The 17,770-nt window shown below is 45.8% G+C and overlaps 3 protein-coding genes across 3 annotated transcripts; all 3 read right to left on the bottom strand.

Moving 5' to 3' along the window:
- Positions 1 to 1,896: 1,896 nt before the first annotated feature.
- Positions 1,897 to 3,836, bottom strand: LOC125531647 (uncharacterized). Its single transcript, XM_048695973.2, has 3 exons — positions 3,273 to 3,836; positions 2,760 to 3,042; positions 1,897 to 2,144 (listed from the first exon to the last, which is right to left on the bottom strand). Exons 1-3 carry the CDS (start codon positions 3,756 to 3,758, stop codon positions 2,107 to 2,109), a joined length of 807 nt encoding a protein of 268 aa, XP_048551930.2. The 5' UTR covers positions 3,759 to 3,836; the 3' UTR covers positions 1,897 to 2,106.
- A 2,266-nt stretch (positions 3,837 to 6,102) lies between these two features.
- On the bottom strand, positions 6,103 to 8,757 carry LOC147958156 (uncharacterized). Its single transcript, XM_087531977.1, has 3 exons — positions 8,234 to 8,757; positions 7,930 to 8,066; positions 6,103 to 6,202 (listed from the first exon to the last, which is right to left on the bottom strand). The coding sequence occupies exons 1-3, from the start codon at positions 8,699 to 8,701 to the stop codon at positions 6,103 to 6,105; spliced, it is 705 nt and encodes a 234-aa protein (XP_087388103.1). The 5' UTR covers positions 8,702 to 8,757.
- A 5,405-nt stretch (positions 8,758 to 14,162) lies between these two features.
- Positions 14,163 to 15,160, bottom strand: LOC147958157 (uncharacterized). The gene has a single exon (XM_087537576.1). The coding sequence runs from the start codon at positions 14,854 to 14,856 to the stop codon at positions 14,278 to 14,280; it is 579 nt and encodes a 192-aa protein (XP_087393702.1). The 5' UTR covers positions 14,857 to 15,160; the 3' UTR covers positions 14,163 to 14,277.
- Between the last annotated feature and the right edge of the window lie 2,610 nt (positions 15,161 to 17,770).

Below are 17,770 nucleotides of genomic sequence, written 5' to 3' on the forward strand. Positions count from 1 at the left end.
ACAGCCTCTTAATTCCAAATTCTCTGCTGGAGAAAATAAGAATTATGCTATTTGCTTTTGCTGCTACATAAGTGAGACTATTTGATATATTTCCGTACGAGAGAATTTATTCACTATCCATTTTATACATATATATCAAAGTTGTGTCTTTCATTGCAGCCAATGATGTGACATTTTGACTATCATATATTCATATTTTCTGTTAAGGTTGCTAGCTCTTGTTATTATTATTTGTATTTTGTGTAATGCAAATAGCTGCTCATATAAATGGTGGCTCTGATTGGTGAACACATTTCGGTTTTCCGGTTAACCAAATAAACCGAACCGATATATTTTGGTTAATATGGTTCGGTTCCAAATTTCTATGTCATTATTTCGGTTGCCATTTCTCTAAAACCGAAATTATAGAAAACCGAATAAACCGAACCCTAATAACCATATTAACCGAACGCCCAGCCCTATATAGGGGTGCCCAGGTAATCATCTTTTCAAAAAATGCTCAAGAGGCCTACCGGCAGTGGCGGAGACAGGGGGGTGACCAGCAGGGGCCACTGATTTGGTACTAATATAGCAATGAACAGTGCAGAAATTAGAGAATAATACATGCATTAGTGTAGTTTAAAAGTTTGTGTCATTTGCCCCCCCCCCCCCCCCCCCCCTCTAATCTTTAATTCCTGGCTCCGCCATTGCCTACTGGGGACTGGGGTACCATGGAGAAAAGAGAGTTAGCAGCCGAGGGTTAAGGGCATGGCCCCCTTGTCAGTCCCAGTGTTGGGTTGACCAAAAGTTCAGACCATCAGACCCGAACTTAACAGAAAAAATAGCAAATTTAGGCGATTTTTTTGTGGGTAAAATTTAGGTGAATTTGAGAGGCACCTAAGGGCCTGCCAAGAACACTGCCATAAGTTGCATTTCCTCTGAATTTTGCAGGGTCTGGAGATCCTCAAGGCGTCGCTGCAGTCCAAGACCGATCAAAAAAAAGGGTTAAGCAGGTTGGTTGGTCCTTTTGTATGAACATGTGCAAAGACTAGTAGCACCATCCATCAATTAGGTTGATGATCTTTGTGTGAGCATAGAACTATCTAAAACGGTGGCATCTTTTGGTAATGTCAAGTGTCAGATGGTACTAGTTAGATGCTCGTAATCCAGCTTAAGTTAACGTTGCTCCAGGTTGTACTAGTACTTTTATGTTGATGCTTGATGTATGCGTTTGCATCGCAGTTAGGGGTATCATCTTCTGTTGGTTCTCAAAATGTTTTTTCATGCGTATGTGTCGATCTGTGTAGCAGCATGGTTCATTTCCTCTTGCTTATTCTTCCAGCTTGGTTCACCATACAAGCATGTCATACGCCAGGGTAATCTTCGACAATGCCCATCCCAGCATAGCTCACCTTCTCAACACAATCAAGGCCGCAATGGGCGACAGCGATTGCAACTGTCACTGTCTACCAAGTACTACCAACTAGGGGTGTCGTGTTGTAATCTGTGAGTAGAGTAGGGCGAGAGAGAAATTATGATATTTACCATAAGATGTGCAAATGCATTTGGCGACACCCGCGTGGATTGGCCTTTCTTGCTGAAGTGGCAAAAATTGCCCTATGGAAATTTACAGAGAGAAAAAAAATATTGAGAGGCACCTAAGGGCCTGCCAAGAACACTGCCATAGGCTGAATCAAATAAGCCACGGGCGCATCAAAATGCAGCAACTCGTGTCCGGACACATTAACCTCACCATGTTCAGAACTCTGGTCTTAGTGAAAGCACACAATTCATCTTCTGCTGATGGACTGAAACTTTCAGCAGAATAACTCAAGTGCCCAACTCACTGCAGCTAAGAGAATGCAGCTAGCAACGTTGAAATAGTGGCCATTGTCAACACATTATTACAGACTAGTGTCACCGCATCATTGTTCAAACAGTTTCGGAAGTACAGAATGGTGATGCTAACGCATACAAGTTTCCTGAACCCATATTTCAACGAACCAAGCTGGGTTTTCATGAACCCATATTTCAACTAAAGGAACTGAGTTCTAATGCCGTGGTGACACTTCCGGCGAGGTGGACATGAAGGAGACTTCTAGGTGTCCTGGCTCTGGTATCTCTCTGCTATGCATCGACATCCGCGTACTGCAGCGCCATGTAGGCTGAGTTGGCAGAAAAGGTGTTAAGCAGTTAGGCATCAGGTGTCACAGGTACCACAACAAGTTTAAATAAGAAGATACTAGAAAAGAAAGCTGATGTACAAAACCTCAAAACAATGTAATGTGTTGTGGGATAGAACCTGAATTTGGTACACACGTTACTCGAAACAGTTACAATAGGCTAAAAAAACAGAAATCATTATCTTTTCTGTGAAGCTGAACTAGGCAGGCCGAACTGATTCAAGTTCAGAAGTTTTCCAATCGAAGAACTAAACCATCTGAATCAAAGAACAGTGACATCAAAGCCAGTAGTTTCAGCTTATCAAAGTTCAGTGTGGATTTTTTGACTTATGAAATAATGATTTTTTGACAACAAACAACTAGCTTGAGACAACCTTCTAGCATAATGTCGTGCGTGTTGAACACCTACTGATCTGATTGAGCAACTTACAGCAGTTCAGAGTTCAGACTAACTGAAACAGATTAGCAGCAAAAGTTTCAGCAAACTGTATTTCAGACTACTAGTTTCGAACACTGTTTTCAGATTAGCACTCAACTGACATGAAACCCATAATATCCGGACAAGTGAAGAAGAGTAGGATATGGAGGGGCTCTCACCAGGCGACCCGACGATGACGACGACGATGTGGAGGGTCTCGCCGCTGCGGGGCAGATCGACTACCAGTGGAATAAGCTGGCCATCATGCGTGGGCAAGCACATGACGAGGTCGGCGACCTCCAAGTCCATGATTGCGAGGTCGCCCAGCCGCCTAGCCAGCTCGCTCCTCAGGCGGAACACGGACCTCCCCCCGAACACGAACGTGCCGTGGGTGATGAGGCCCCCGTGGATGTTCGGCCACACGTACATGATCATCCGCGGCCGCATCACGAGGTTGGGAAGCTGCAGTTGAGTCGCAAAGAACCATCATCAAATCAAAGAAGCCAAAGAAACCAAGAACAGATACGAACTTCAGATGAGGAAGCCAAAGAAAGCGCAAATTTGGCAAGAACGGAGCCAGATTAACACGATTTGCTATCTCTGTGGTCATATTCCGATGCATGTTAACGATATTCAAGAACCCAATTCGCTCAAATTCGGGAAGAATCAAGAAGCAGACATGGCGGACTCACCGGAGACGGACGTGGAAGGCGAGGCATGATCTCCCTGGCGGGGATGACCTCCACGACCCAGTGCATCATCGTGCTGATGTTGTTGATGTCGTCGATGTGGTCGACGCTGACGCCGTTGTTCCAGCGGCGGTACCTCCCGTTGGCGCGGAGGTTGCCGCCGTTCATGTGGTTGAGGAAGAGGTTCTCCATGTAGACGGCCTGCCAAAGCATTAGATCCACCTCCGAGTGAAAGTAGTTGCGCTGCTCGACGCGGCGCCCGCGGTGGCCGCGCCGCGCCGGCGCGGCCGTGGCGGCGAGGTAGCCACCGTAGGCGGCGCTCTGGAAGAGTAGGTACCGGCCCTGATAGAAGTGCACCGTCCAAGCCACGTTCATCGACGCGCGGAGCCGGCGGAGGGAGACGCCAAGCCCATCATCGTCGGCGTGCAGGTACGTCCCACGCGCGCGGCTCCGCAGCCGCACGCGCTGGCCGTCCTGGAACAGCTCCATCGGTCGCCGGTGACGCTGGAGAGCAGAGGCGCGCGGTGGAGAGGTGGGGATGGTGGGTTCTTGGTTTCTTGGCGCTCCGGCGACGAAGAGAAGATGGGAAGCCAAGAAGCGGGAGCTGTTGGTTGAGACGGTTACGTTGGGCGCCAAGCCGGAGTATTTCAAAGCTGGCCTGACGCCGTCGCCGTGCTCAGGTGTCGGCACTACGTGGGCTTGTGGGCCGTGCCAAAAAAGGGAGGCCGAGAACACTTCTCTGTTTCTTAGTTAAGCTAAAAAAAGCCCCCCCCCCCCTTCAAAAAAGAGCTAAAAAGCCCCCCTAAAAAAAGGTTAAGCTAAAAAACATGCATTAGCTCTAGGGGCCGGCCGCCATGTTTGGCTAGGGCTACCTGGGGAACTTAACTTCGTCCTTGTAACTGTGACGGCTAAGTAATAAAGAATGTTTGCCTCAAAAAAAAAGTTAAGGTAAGAAAAAGCGAAATAGTTTCTTGCTAGTTTTCTAGGGTTTACCCATCCTTCAGCGATCATGCCGAAGTCCACAAATTTCCTCATGTTCCACCGGCGATCTATTGGGGGGACAGGAGTCTAGTCAGGTAGGGGCCTTAAGGCGCAAGGTTGCATGACGGATCCACCCGCGGTTGTTGGGAAAGACTTGGAGGGAAGATAGATGGAGAACTGGCGTAGAGGGTAGAGGAAATAGAGAACGAAGTACCTGTCAGGGTGCAACCAGTCAGTAGTGTGGACTAGGGAGGGAGATGGATCTAAGAGGATGGGGTCAGTCGGAACTAGATAAGGAGGAACGCAATTTGGGATTGGAACCTTCTCTGGAAGGCCGTTTTGAAGGACTCAATCTGCATGGTGAAGAAGAAATGGACCTTGATTATGAAAAGTTGGAGACTCTGATCAATGAGGTTAGGTGGCCGACAATCTTCATGGTCCATACAACTAGAATGTTTAGTCGCGCTACAATGTTTAACATGTTGTGCACTGTGTAGGCGTCTACACGACAAATTACCTTCAAGAGCATGGGAGCAAATTTATTCATTTTTCAGCTTAGTTGTCGGACGGATTGGAAATGGGTGATAGATGGAGGCCCATGGTTGTTTCGAGATGCAGTTGTAGTGATGCAAGAGTATGATGGTTCTAGCAATGTGGAGGATTATAAACTGGATAAGATTCCGATCTTGGCAAGAATTCATGGTGTGTTGGATGGTCTCATGAGAAAGAAGGAACTCGCATAGAAGGTTTTGAGAAAGGTAGGGGAGCCACCCATAACGGTGATTATCAACGAGGGAATAATCAATCCTTCGAAAATTTTGAGGGCTCGGGTCTACCTTGATGTTAATGTTCCTTTGGTGAGGTTTGTTCCTATATATAAGGAGAAAAGCATTAGGCTACACCGCGAAAAGAAATGCAAAACAATATGGTCTACATTTGAATGTAGACGGGATTGGATTATTATTGTTGTAAAAAAAAGAAATATTAGAAAAGTGTACTTTAGAAAAGTGTACTTCCTATTGATTGGTGACAAAAGTTAAAAAAAAAGAAAGATAACCGGTTTTCTTCTCTCTCATTCTCTTTCTAGAACAATCTACAAGCCACCCAACACATCTTCTGCTTGCCTCGGAGGCATGCACCTTTACCTTTTTCTGGTAAAGACGACGTGATGGTTCCATAACACATCGAGGACAGCTAGCTGATAAGTACTGTTCATGCGAATCCCACCGCTCTCAACAGTTAGATTGAGGATACCAACGATCAAGATTGATGATTTAGGTCCATTCAAAACGGATACATTATGTAGTGGTACAGATTACTCCTATAAGGGGTGCTGGAATATGGTTGTGTTAGGTGCCAGCAAATTCGAGGACCAAATGTGTAATTTTCTCCGTCAATTACAAGAAGAGTAGCGAGAGACTCTAAAGGGCGTGAGAACAATGTAATTTTCAGAAACTAGTATTCGTACGGTGTCGTGGGATACAATTTTGTTCACATGTTATTCAATTTTTTTTACAACAGCCTAAACCAAATGTAAAATGCATGTTCAGAACTCTGTCAAAATTCAAACCTGAAAACGCACAGCTAAAGTCGAGCGCTCAATTAACTGCAAGAACCACTACACCCGTCATTGCTGACACCTAAAAGAAAGCAGACAGGTTCCTCCTGTCAGGAGAATGAATCAATTTCAGCTAGCAGAATCACCAGAGCTGCTGGGGTTTTCCTAAACCTATATCTCAATGCAAAATGCAGTTCTGAGTTCTCATGTCATCATGTCCGAGGCAGCGACACTTCTGAAGAGGTGGAATGACAGTGACAGGGCGACGGTAGGGAGTCCTGCTCTTATCCTTTTCTACTCTGCACCAACATCCGGGTACCGCAGCTCGACGTTGGCTGAATTAGAACAGAAAGTGAGGAAGTCAGGCATCCGGGTATCACAGGTAATACAACCACTGGAAAAGATTAATAACTTAAGTATCACTGTTTTGCAGAGCTAACGAAGAAGACTGCTTATGCACAAAACCTGAAAAACAACAATATAATGTGCAGAAACTAGCTTTTAGGAAATACTGTAGTATACAACCTGAATTTGGTTCAAAACATTTACAATATGCTAAATCAAACAGAAATCGTATCTGACCGATTAGGGTTTATAAGTTCCAAAGTTTCTACTAGCGGCAAATAGTACCAAATGGGAAACTAAGTTATATGTATCAAGGACCATATGAAACCAATAATTTCTGTATCAAGGTTTAGTGTGAATATTTGCCTTATGTAATGATTTTCTCACCAATAACCAACTAGCTTCAGATCACGTTTTGTAAACATTTAGTGTTTCTCTGAAGAAATCTGAACATTATTTCCATTTAACTTCTACTTACAGCATAAGCATGGCCATCCACAAAATAGTATCCACCAACATGCAAAACAAGTTCAAGACTAAAATCTCAGAACTTTGCTATATGTACAGCTGATGTACAAAACCTGAAAACAATATATTGCAAGAAGCTAGCTTTCAAGTAGTGCCGTGGGATACATCCTGAATTTTGTTCACACCTTACTGAAAACAATTTGAAATCAGTGTCTTCTCTGTAAAGCTAAACTAGGATGACTGAACCAGATTTGGGTTTTCAAGTTCTGAAGTTTCCTACTAACGACGTGTAGGTTAAATTGAAGAACTGGATTCATCTAAACCAATAATTTCCAAATAAAGGCTGAGTGTGAATATGTGTTTATAATTTTTTTCTCCCAACAACTAATCAGCTTCAGGCCACTTTCTAGCATTCAACTACTTCTAATTATATGAAACACAACAGTTCAGACAAACTCCCAAGTCTTAACTGAACCGGAGTAGCAGCAGTTTCAGTAAACTGTTTTTGGGACATGGAGATGAGTAGGCCTCTCACCTGGGGCTGGCTCCCCGGCCATGAGGACGACGATGTAAAGGGTCCGCGTGCCACGGGGTAGGTTGACCACGAGTGGGGTAGGCCGCCCTAGGGATGGCACCCGCAGGGTTTGGGTACGGGTGGAGCCACCCCATACCCTTACCCGTCATCCCAAACCTTAGCCATCACCCATATCCATACTCGTGGATGGTACAATTTTTTCTTATACCCGTCACCCATCAGGGTAAATGGGTACCCGCGGGTAAAATTACCCAGATTTGCAACACATCAATTTGAGCATTACATAGTCATGAACAACAACTTATAATAATAATTTATAAACAACAACACGCCATGACAGCAACACATACTCCTTTATGGGCTAGCTATTGTGGTGCAGCGGCCTAACATGAATCCATGATGAGGTCTTTTTTGGGCTGTGGGATTTATGTACATAAAATATGTTTGATTTCTGAATAAATAATATATAAGGCCTATTTGTTAGAATATATGTGGGTACATGGGTATATGGGTATGGGTTGTACTAAACCATACCCGTACCCACTATACCTGATGGATATGAAATTTTTCTATTTATGTATTTATGAATATTTTTTTGACCCATATCCTTGCCTTAATAGGGTTTTTACCGCAGGGTACATGGGTAATGGGTACCCATTGCCATCCTAGGCCGCCCGTTAGTGCCCGCCTGGACGCACATCGGCACATGACGAGATCGCCCATGCCGATGCCTATCTCGCTGGGCCAGCTCGCTCCTCAGGCGGAACACAGACCTCCCCTTGAACCCCAACGCAGCCCAGAAGAAGGGGCCCCCATCGGCGCCCGCCGAGGCGTACACGATCCACCGCCGCGGCAACAGGACGTCGAGGCCTCCGGCGAGGGGGAGCTGCAGTTGAGTCTCGTTGTCAGGCTGCAAGAAACGCGAAGTTGCGAACAGAGATGGAAGACGTCAAGAAACAGAGATGGCAACCCAAGAACTGCTCCCAAGAAACGCAAATTTTGCAAGATGCCAAGAACAGAACCATGAATTGCTCCCAAATTCGCGAAAAATCGGGAAGAATCAAGAAGCGGGCTCACCTCCCTGGCGGGGATTGGCTCCACGACCCAGTGCGTCATCGTGCTGACGGTGTCGAAGTCGTCGACGCTGGCGCTGTTGTTCCAGGGGAGGTACTTCCCGTTGGCGCGGAGGAAGCGGCCGCTGGCGTGGCGGAGCAGGATGTAGTCCCCGGGCACGAGCCTGACGGGCCGCCACCTGACGGCCTCCTCCTCCCATTCCTCGTAGTCGCGCTGCTCGACGCGGCGCCCGCGGTGGCCTACCGGCGCCGGTGCGTCCATGGCCGCCAGGTAGCCGTCATAGGCGGCGCTGTTGAGGAGCACGTACTGGACATCGTCATCGTCTTGGTACAGGTGCACCGCCCACGCCGCGTTCATCGACGCCCGGGGCCGGCGGAGGGAGACGCCACGGCCGTCCTTGTCGGCGTGCATGTACATGCCGTGCTCGCGGCTCCGCAGCCGCACGTGGTGGCTGTCCTGGAACTGCTCCATCTGTCGACGGCGCTGGTGGAGGTGGGGATGACGGTTTCTTGGAGCTCCGGCGAGAAGCGAAAGCTGTTGGTTGCGACGGTTACGTTCGGGAGCCAAGGCGGGGGAGTATTTCAAGGAAGGTCCATACGCCTCGCCGTATGGGCATGGGCCTGTGGGCGATTTTTCTCGGTACAGCCCACGCTCCTGAGCCTCCTGCACATGACTTGTTTCCTTCCCAAAACAGGCTTTCGCCCCCACAACAAGAGTATAGGAGTAGTCAATCAAACTTCGCCGAATTTGATACAAAATGATGAGAAAACTCTCTTGCAAAGAAGATAAAAAAATAACAAGAGTATAAGAGTAGTCATACCTCACTGAGAAGCAATTGAGATTGCTGACTAAACATGAAATCGTATCTTCTTTGGAAACCACTGGAAATCATAGCATTGCACGTCGACGAGCTGCCCTCTCGCTTTGGGCCATGGAGCGTCGATCCTGCTTGTGGATACTGAGGGCTGGTAGCCATCATAGAAGTTGCCTCCATTAAGTGAGTTAATTGCACGCCGGTACCACAATTAGGACAGTTTCAACGAATTGGTACCACTTTAAAAACAATTTACAAGTTAGTATGAAGTTTGGGGCACGGCCAATATGCTACAAAAATGCATGTCTCCAAGTAGAGGCTTTCGTGTTGTTATAGCCCACATTAGACACGCCGTGGCCTTTTTCAACTGTTCTGTTTCTTCGTATGTGTTTCTTTGTTTTGGATATCTTTTATATTTTTTCAGATCTTGGGTATTCTTAGGGTCTTCCTTTCTTTAATTTTTGCATTTTTCTTTTTTAATATAGGTTTTGTAATAAATGGTGTGTGTTTTTTCAATACTGTCAACATATTTTTAATTTACAATGAAATTTTTGTTATGCGATATTTTTTCAGATCATTGTATATTAAAAAATGTTCAATGTACATAACAAAAATGTTCATCATATACTATACAGTAATGTTCAGTGTACATTTATACAATAATGTTCAGTGTGTTTTTACACAATAATGTTCAGTGTGTACTTACATAAATATCGCATAATATAAAATAAGTTCAATATATATTCATAAACTTCATCGTATATCTAAAAAATGTTTATCATATAAATAAAAAGATCATTGTATATTAAAAAATGTTCAATGTATATAAAAAATGTTCATCATATATTATACAGTAATGTTCAGTGCACATTTATGCAATATATGTTCAGTGTGTATTTATACAATAATGTTCAGTGTGTATTTCCAAAAATATCACATAATATAAAATAACTTCAATATATATTCATAAGCTTCATCGTATATTTAAAAAATGTTTATCATACAATTAAAAAGATCATTGTATATTAAAAAATGATCAATGTATATAAGAAAATGGTTCATCGTATATTATACAATAATGTTTGGTGTGTATTTCTACAGTAATATTCAGTGTGTATTTTCAAAAAATATCACATAATATAAGAAATGTTCAATAAATATTAAAAAACTACATAATTTTTTTAAATTAATTATATAATTAAAAAAGAAAATGTAAAGTAAAAAATGTACAACATATATAACAAAGAATTTCATCGTATATTATACAATAATGTTCAGTGTGGATTTATGCAATAATGTTCAGTGTGTATTTTTGAAAAATATCGCATAATATATACAAAAAGTTCCATGTATATTAAAAAACTTCACCGTGTATTTAAAAAATGGTCATCACATAATTAAAAAAGATCATTGTATGTTAAAAAATGTTCAATGTATATAACAAAATTGTTTGACATATATTATACAATAATGGTCAGTGTGCATTTACAAAAAATATCGCATAATAAAAATTCAGTGTAAATTAAAAATATGTCCATAGTATTGAAAATACATACACCGTTTGTTACAAAACCTGTATAAAAATAAATGCAAAAATTTAAAAAGAAAAACCCAAAATATGAAAATAAATAAAAGAAATCCGAAAAAAAGAACACATACAGAAAAGGTGAAACAGTCAAAAAAGGCCCAGACGTGTCTAAAGTTTAGATTATAAAGCCATATAAGCTCGCGCGTCCTCATGCTGTGCGTCGCAGGTTCAAATCCTGGCGGGGGCACAGGTTGTTTTACAGAAACTTGCAAATGAAAAAACAAGTCAGCCTTTTTTTTCGTAAACAAGGGCATTTGCATGATTACATATAAAGTAACTTTTTTTTGCGAAAGAACACGCCAAGTCGGCCCCTGGCAGGCAGGCCCCACCGGTTAGTTTCCCCGTCAATACGTGTTTATATGGAGTTTAGTTCGATTTGTAGCTGCACGTCCCAGACTTGATATTGCCTTGTAAATTTTTTGAAATGTGGTACCAATCCGTTGAGACTGTCCCAATCGTGATACCAATGAACAATTAACTCCTACTAAGAAGGCAAGCTTGGTGTCACCGTTGTGGCACTGCATGAAAACTCCAAGGATCGCTTTACTCTTTCAACTTGAAAAAGAACAGAACAAAGCAGATGTATAAATTATTAGGCCCTTTAGTAATCCTTCATTTGCCAAAGAAGAGATGATCATAGCAGTCTTAGTTACATTTATTTGTCTTGTATCTCAACTTTATTCTTCTATCCGATGTTTGTGTACGTTGTCAGCATTAAGAACAACCATTGCATATAGAACCTGCAAGGGAGTACATTGTTTCCTGTTGAAAAGAAGGCCATTTCATGCCTTCCACATAGAGCAGAGAATATTGAAGGTTATGGCTACAGAGTACTCAGCTCTGTAGATGTTCATCATGTGATTAATTGAGATTCCTTTCACTAAAAAAATGATTAATTGCACTTTCCATTTCCTCTATTCCTTGCTAAATGAGCCTTTGAACACGTAGTCCTAAACGGAGAAGCAAAGCACACATGCAAGCACGAAGTGACAAGAGAAGAACAAATGAATATCAGCTTCATCCATGCTACACCTGCAACATTGATGATCTAAGCTTTTGTCTCCGTTTCGAAAAGTGATCTGCACGAACCGTTCTTGCGGCCACCCGTGTGCAAACGTGAGAAGCTTGGGGAAGGGTCTAGCCTGCTTCTCCCCACCGCTGTTTTTGTGAAGCAAGAGCAACTCTAGCTAATTCCTTAAAAATAGAGGAGTATCCAGCTGGGTAAATCTTAATGGAGTATATTTACTCTACTAAGTTTTGGTCGGTTCTAGCATCCCTTAAATTTAGTGGTGTAAAAATCAAATTTGGATCAGATAAACATAGATTCGATTTAAACAAACTTCTAAACCGAAATTCGACACGTAATTTACATTACCATCCGCCGAAACATAGTCTAGTTTAAACCGATACTAAAACTTGAATTTATACATAAACTAAAACTTAAATCTATCTGACTTTGCGAGAGACAGCCAATCCACCCTGGAGATGCCACCACCCATGAGATCAAGCCCTGTGCTATCGTCATTGCAGTCCGGGAAGGTTCTTCGCCACTCTTAGATGTCGAAGCCGTCGTCGTTGTCGCCTCCTCTACCACCGTCGTTTCCGGCTCCTCTACCACCGTCGTTGCCACCACAATAGTCCTCCTCTTTGCTTGAGGGGACGATGTTGTTTGCCCCGCCAGCCGCTCGCTCCTCGTACAACTTGTGCTCCGCCTCCACTAGCTCAGGTACTGGCAGCGGAGGTCGTCCATGTACGACTCGTTGGTGGCCTCTCGGTCCTCCCAAGTCGTTGTCGCCGCCGCACTCACCACCCCTGGCGGCGGGCGGCGGCGGATCGACCAGAGACATCTCACGTCACGCAAAGTTCGGGCGGGCATCGGCGTTGTGTAACCGGACCAACCAAAGGAGGTGTGGGGAGTTTTACTTCGAGACCAAAGGGTGGAGTATCTTTTCGTCGGATAAGTGGTGGAGTAAAATTTATACTCACCCTATAGCTTATACAGATTCGGCTAGGTCCTGGTCAGAGGACTAAAATCAGATGTTTACTCCTCTAACCGGTTTTAGGGGATCGGCTAGAGTTGCTCCAAATGGGAGGGGATCCCAGATAAGTTTTGAGCTCCTCTTCGTGCGCCCACCATTTAAGGCCTTCTTTGATTTGATGGATTTGGATGCTTGATTCATAGGAATCAGAAAAAGCACAGGATTCTTCAAAAAATGTTTGAATCTGATTTGGTTTATAAGAGAATCTAAATTCAAGTGTGTGCCAATTCACAAGGAAATGCACTGGTGGCTATGGGAATTTTCTTTTTCAACTATGATCTTGCATAAAATTAGACTATAGCTGGCGGCGATTTCTGGAATCTCCAACCCCAAATTGACGCTATTTTTTTAAAAAAATAATACATTTTTAATTAATTTTTATAAATATTACGTCAATTTTTTTTTCAAAAATAATACATAGTCGGCCATCTGGTTGCCAACTAGTCGGCCAAGAGTAGGCCGATTAGTATCCTATCGGCTAACTATTGGTCGACTGGAACTAGTTGACTTACAGTAGGCCGGTCAGTATCCTGTTGGCCGACTGTAACTAATTAGCTTACATTAGGCTGACTGGAACTAATTGGCTTACAGGAGATGCATGCCCCATTTTCTCAGGTCTAAGTTTCCCGCTTCTGGGCACACTAAGGTGGGTAGACATTGTAGTGTAGTCTCGTATTCTCGCCAAGATATATCCAAATTCTTATATCCTTTTAAGTTGTATGTTTCCTTCGTCAAAAGTACGAGACTACGAGAAGAAACATGCAACTTAATTAAAAGGATATCTGGATAAGCATTGCAGTGTAGTCCCGTATTCTCATCAAGATATGTCCAAATTCTGATATCCTTTTAAGTTGTATGTTTCCTTCATCAAGAGTAGGATATCCGGATTTAAACATATCTCAGCGAGAATACGAGACTACACTATAATGCTTACTCACCTTAGTGCCCACAAGCAAGAAACTTAGGCCTGAGAAAATGGGGCATGCACCTGAAGCCAATTAGTTATAGTCGGCCTACTATAAGCCAAAACCAATTAGTTTCAGTCGGCCAACAGTTAGCCGACAGGAGTGGGCAGGAGCCCAATCTGCCTGCTGTTAGCCGATAGGGTACTAATCGGCCTACTCTTGGTCGATTGGATCCAGTGAGCCACCAGATGATTGACTATGTATTATTTTTGAAAAAAAAAATCGGCGTAATATTTCTAAAAATTAATAAAAAATGTGCTATTAAAAAAATAGCCAAATTGAGTTGGGTAACCACAAGCAAAAGGAAAACCCATGGCCACATGGCTCAAGCAGTAAGCTATCTCAAAAAGAAAAACAAGCAGAAGCAAAGAACACACGTAGACAAGGGAGGGCTACAAACGTGAAGTGTTGGTGGGCTGAGAATTGCGTAGGTACAACTGAGTCATTATTGACTCATGTAGCCCCTCCAAATATTTACGATAATCATCTTTCATACTGGACAAACCAATTCCTTTCGCAGACCGTGTATGTTTGCAGCAGCAGCACCACCTCTCCATCCAACTCATCGAGTCATCCCCACACGCCGAGGGCAGCCTGTGCTTCCAGAGCTCGCGGTCGTGGTCGGCGACGAGGCGCCTCAGCTAGGCGCAGGTGCTCGCCATCCTCAAGGGGTCCAGACCGTCAACGAGCCTCGCCAGGATTTCCAGCATGATGTCGCCGGGGAGCAGCACGAAGGCATTCGCACGGCGCAGGTCGACGAGCGCACCCCGGCACAGCTTCCCGGTGACCTCCCTCCAGAGCGCGGCCAGCCCGCGGCCGCAGGCGCCATGGTTGGCCAGCGCCCGCGCGGTGTCGTCCAGGCCGCCGGACAGGAGCGGCGCCGCGACGCGCGCGTCCACGCACGCCCAGTGCAGGCCTGGCCCTCGGCCTTGGTCGGATCTGACGCGCACGTAGAAGACGATTCGCATCCCGTGCGCGCTCATCCTCAGCACGACCGCGTCCCGCAGGCCCGGCGCGGCGTACCGGAGCGAGAGCGTCGAGGCCGTCGCGCCCACCAGCCTCGGAACCCGGCCGGACGTCGGGGGGACGGCGTGTGGGTGGGACACGAAGCCGGTGTCGAGGAAGGCGGCGTGGACGACGGTTATGAGGCGGCCGAGGAGGCGCTCGGCGTCCCACCGGCCGGCGTCGATTACCCTATGGAGGGGCGAGATCTCTGTCATGACTAGGACGTGATTGCTCGATCTGAGTTGATCTGCGCGCGGGTTCTAAATCTTCGAAGGACGACGGCGCCGCGCACGGGAGGCATGCAACTGGAGCTATACGACGAGTAGGGCAAGGGCAGGAGTGTTTTTTTTAAGATCAATATAAGGCTTTATTTCTAGAACGATAGACATGTCATTTACAAGAGGTTGAGAAACAAAATCGGGATAGAACTTTTTCAAAAAAAAATCAGAAGATGTACTATAGGAAGTGTCCAGCTAAGCGACAAGCTACTAAGTTTGCTTCACGAAAGGAATGAGAGAACGAGACCCTTCGCAAAATCACAAACCAACTGATTGCATTCTATGATTGTTGCAACCTCCCGCCGAGATAATGTTCCTGTTTTTGCATAGTCTGCACCGCAAAACTAGAGTCGGACTCAATATGAGCAACGTTGCATCCGATCCTCGCTGCTGAATAACGACCATCCTTTCGAAACAGGCTCGCGTTATAGATAAAGCAATAAACAAAGTACACGGCCGAATGATATAAAATGAAGAGGTAGCCCTCTAACACAGCAGATCCTGGGATAACGGGAGCGTGATTACACTACCGAAAGAGAACACAGGAAGTCAGAGTCACACCTAGTCTCCACGACAACGCCCTCAAGAGGGTGAACGGCGCCGAGCATCGCCGTTGCCGAGTCCGAGGCGGACATGGGTCTTCGCCCGGAGCCTCGGCACGAAGAAGAGAACCACAACGACGTCTTCAAGAATATAGCGGCGCCTGTGGGCGTAGTCATCATCGGCGCCAAAGCGCGGAGCTTTCGCTCGGCAGTTCACCCGTGCCATCACGATGAAGCCAGACCATGCGTGTCGAGTTCCAACTCTCAGATCTAGATCTTGGCGACGCCTATGCCAATGAGATGAAACGTGACCGAGCCACCAACCGCTACCCCTTGCCGCCCACACGACCAAAAGGGTAAGCCACCACCGCTGTCATGAGGCCCGCCGGAGAACCAACCATGGGGACCACCATCCGGGGTCGCCACCCCGGCATCCCTGCCCCAAGACATCACCACCCGACCACCTCACGACAGACCAACCATAGCAGGGAGAGTAGAAGGCATGCATCCACTCATAGCCCGACATCAGTCTCTGGATCTGGGTCCACACCTCCACAGTAGGAGGCATCAACACCTGCATCCCCAGCTAGTCCCGGTGAACCGTGGGGACACGATCCTAAGACTGCCGACGGCCGCCGTGTAGGCCTTGGAGAGTTAGCACAACACCTAGTCTGTGGCCATCGGTGACGATCTATAGGTCGGGGCGGCTTCATCAGGACCACCACCACTGCCCACCGCACCCTCATCCTCTCCTTCTCACGGTAGGCACACTGGTCCCGGTAGCACTCATACTCCGGCGGGCCAGTGGAAAGGGAGTTTGGAAGTGTCTCAAGAGGACCGCGATGATCCAACCCCTGAGGATCCGAGCGCCCGATGCACTGAGGCAATGGACTCGTGCCGAACAAATCCCACCGTCGATCGAGCACAGTCCTCCCAAGAGTGACGGAGTGCAATGCAGACGACCAGTGCCTCCTCTCCCGCACGGGACAACACACCAGCAGTGGCAGAGCTAGCTAGAACAAATCTTCAGGGGGGCAAACACAAATTATGCATGTTTGGGGGGGGGGGGGCAAAGGCTCTATTTTCCCTAATCTAAGCAGGCTCTAAAATGTCTTTTACCAAGGCTGGGGGGGGGGGGGGCACGGCCCTGCAGGGCTGAACGTGTTCCGCCCCTGCACACCAGTCAACGGATCCGGACTGGATGGAGTCAGGTCTGCTGCCCGCCATGACGGGAATTCCGGAGATCGCCGGACGGGAGCTTGGGGGACAAAGTGGAGTGGAGTGAAGTGGCTAGGGTCTGGTGTGGGGAGCGGATGAGGACGATTATATTGGGGTTGGATGAACCGGCGTGGGCCGGGTTTGACATGGCAGATGCACCCGTGTGGCCGTGCCTCTCCATATTGGCCCTATATTTGGGCTGGATATTAGGGATTTTGGTCGACCTGAGCGTTTGAAACCAGTCTGAGACGTCCGTCTAGGTCGGGTTTCTTTGACATTGACCGAGTCGTCCGACCGGATGATAGGGTTTGAAGCGCGCCCCACTATGCACACCTAGTGGTTCCATTATACAACTACTGCACAAGCAGTTCAGTACTCGACTGAAATAAAACTCGACATACCTTCAGAAAGTAGTTAGAGCCTTTGGTTTCTTGCCCTTTACTCACCTTCAAAAATTCTCATACCCAATAATAACTAGCAAGATAAAGAAGACAGCAGATGTACAAAATCCGAAAACGATGTAATTAATGTATTAACATGTAATATTATAGGACAGATGGGGGAGGAAATTAGCTTTCATTTAGCGCTGGGATACATCCTGAATTGTGTACGCACATTGCTCGAATAGGTAATCAATTAGAAATCAGTATCTTCTCTACGAAACTGGGATGGTTGAACCTGACTGGGGTTTTCAAGCTCCAAGTTTGGGTGTCCAGTTCAGAGACATTTCCCCCACAGTATTTAGTACGTATACCTATACTCAAAACAATTGCAGTTTGACACAAGCGTGCAGAAGGACCTGTATGATAAAACTGAAGTAATATTTGCGGTGACAGTACTAATAAACTACTGTGTTTCTGGAGGCAATGCATCACTTGTCTGGCAGCCGGAGGTCTTTGATGGCGCAGTTCTGTATTCTCGTGTTGATAGGCTCTTCCCAGTCCCTGAACGTGGGCCAACATTTAGTGACATCCAGCAGCTCAAGGCGTGGGCAATGGTCGAGGAAGGCGTTCAGTAGCTGTATCTTTTTTTTTTTGAGAATCATCGGGGAGGAGTCCCTCCGTCTGAATATATTACTCAAAGTGGCCATT

Source organism: Triticum urartu, chromosome 7A (assembly GCF_056163025.1).
Source record: "Triticum urartu cultivar PI428250 chromosome 7A, HENAU_Tu73, whole genome shotgun sequence".
Taxonomy (NCBI): Eukaryota; Viridiplantae; Streptophyta; class Magnoliopsida; order Poales; family Poaceae; genus Triticum; species Triticum urartu.